The sequence below is a fragment of the Serinus canaria genome, chromosome 26 (genome assembly GCF_022539315.1).
Source record: "Serinus canaria isolate serCan28SL12 chromosome 26, serCan2020, whole genome shotgun sequence".
NCBI classification, from domain to species: Eukaryota; Metazoa; Chordata; class Aves; order Passeriformes; family Fringillidae; genus Serinus; species Serinus canaria.
In genome coordinates this window covers 5,209,350-5,210,439 of record NC_066339.1, presented here as the reverse complement: position 1 = coordinate 5,210,439, position 1,090 = coordinate 5,209,350, and the positions used below count along the sequence as shown (strand labels likewise).

The following is a 1,090-nucleotide window of genomic DNA, read 5'->3' as shown; positions in this document are numbered from 1 at the left end:
GTGGCTCAGCCCCATGAAGCCCACCATGGCCAAAGTGCTGCCTGCCTGCCTGCTCCTGGCCCTGCTGCTCCTGGCCCCAGCCCTGCTGGCACAGGAGGAACGAGGGCTCATCATGAACTTGGTAAGGGGAGACCAGCCCTGTGCTTGGCAGGAGGGTGCCACTGCTGCAAGGGTCACACACGGAGGGTTGGAGGTGTCTGTGGGGTTTTCTGGTGTTGTCAGGGAGTTTGGAGCCTGGGAAATCAGCTCTATAAAGGGATGGGGAACACAGACAGTGGATCAGACAAGCTGCTCAGCTGCTCAAGCAGCTCAAGCAGCTCTCAGCTGCTTGAGCCAGCCAGGACCCCCACCCTGGATGGTTCAAAGGGCTTGGGGATGGAAAATGCTTTCCCTGTGCTGTCTCAGCCCTCCTGTGAGTCCACCAAACACCACTTTGAGGTGGATGGTATTTTGGGCCAGACTGAGGAAATGCTGCAGAGGGGGAGTCGGGGCATGGGGACAGTGCTGAGCCTCAGCCAAAGGCAGAGCTGGTGTTCAGCACCCCCCCAAACCCGTGGGCTCACAGCTAGGGTGAGATTGAAGGGGGACAAAGAGGGGCTGGGTGCTCAGGCCCTGCCTTGTGCTGCAGGACACCGGGGAGCTGTGCCTGCAGAGTGTCCAGTGCAAGAGCGGCTGCTGCCACCATGACCACATCCTCGGCCTGACCCGATGCGCCCCAAAGGCAGCTGAGTTCCAGGAATGCTCCCCAAAGGTAGGTGCTTCCCTGCCCCCAGGGCTGGGCAGGCGTGGGGCATGTCCCCCCCACTGCACTGAGTCCTTCTTCCCTGCAGACTGTCTATGGGATCTACTACAAGTGTCCCTGTGAGAGCGGCCTGAAGTGTGACGCCGATAAAAGCATCGTGGGCGCCATCACCAACACCAACTACGGGCTCTGCAAGGACCCCCGGGAGTGAAGAAGGAGCCCCCTGTGCCCCCCCCATGCTGCCTCTGCCCTTCCCCTCTCCTGGGATTCCTGGGTCTAGCTGTAGGAGAATTTAAATAAAGCCCAGCTTCTGCCGAGCTAATTTGAATAAAGCCCAGCTTCTGCGGA

At 60.0% G+C, this 1,090-nt stretch overlaps 1 protein-coding gene across 1 annotated transcript; it reads left to right on the top strand.

Moving 5' to 3' along the window:
- CLPS (colipase) lies at positions 1–1,090 on the top strand. Its single transcript, XM_009098402.4, has 3 exons — positions 1–121; positions 629–751; positions 831–1,090. Exons 1-3 carry the CDS (start codon positions 14–16, stop codon positions 951–953), a joined length of 354 nt encoding a protein of 117 aa, XP_009096650.2. The 5' UTR covers positions 1–13; the 3' UTR covers positions 954–1,090.

Bases quoted from the DNA above. Each gene is read 5' to 3' on its own strand.
- CLPS (XM_009098402.4), top strand. From the start codon at position 14: ATGAAGCCCACCATGGCCAAAGTGCTGCCTGCCTGCCTGCTCCTGGCC. The intron at 122-628 runs GTAAGGGGAGAC...CTTGTGCTGCAG, and splicing joins GAGGGCTCATCATGAACTTG to GACACCGGGGAGCTGTGCCT. The intron at 752-830 runs GTAGGTGCTTCC...TCTTCCCTGCAG, and splicing joins TCCAGGAATGCTCCCCAAAG to ACTGTCTATGGGATCTACTA.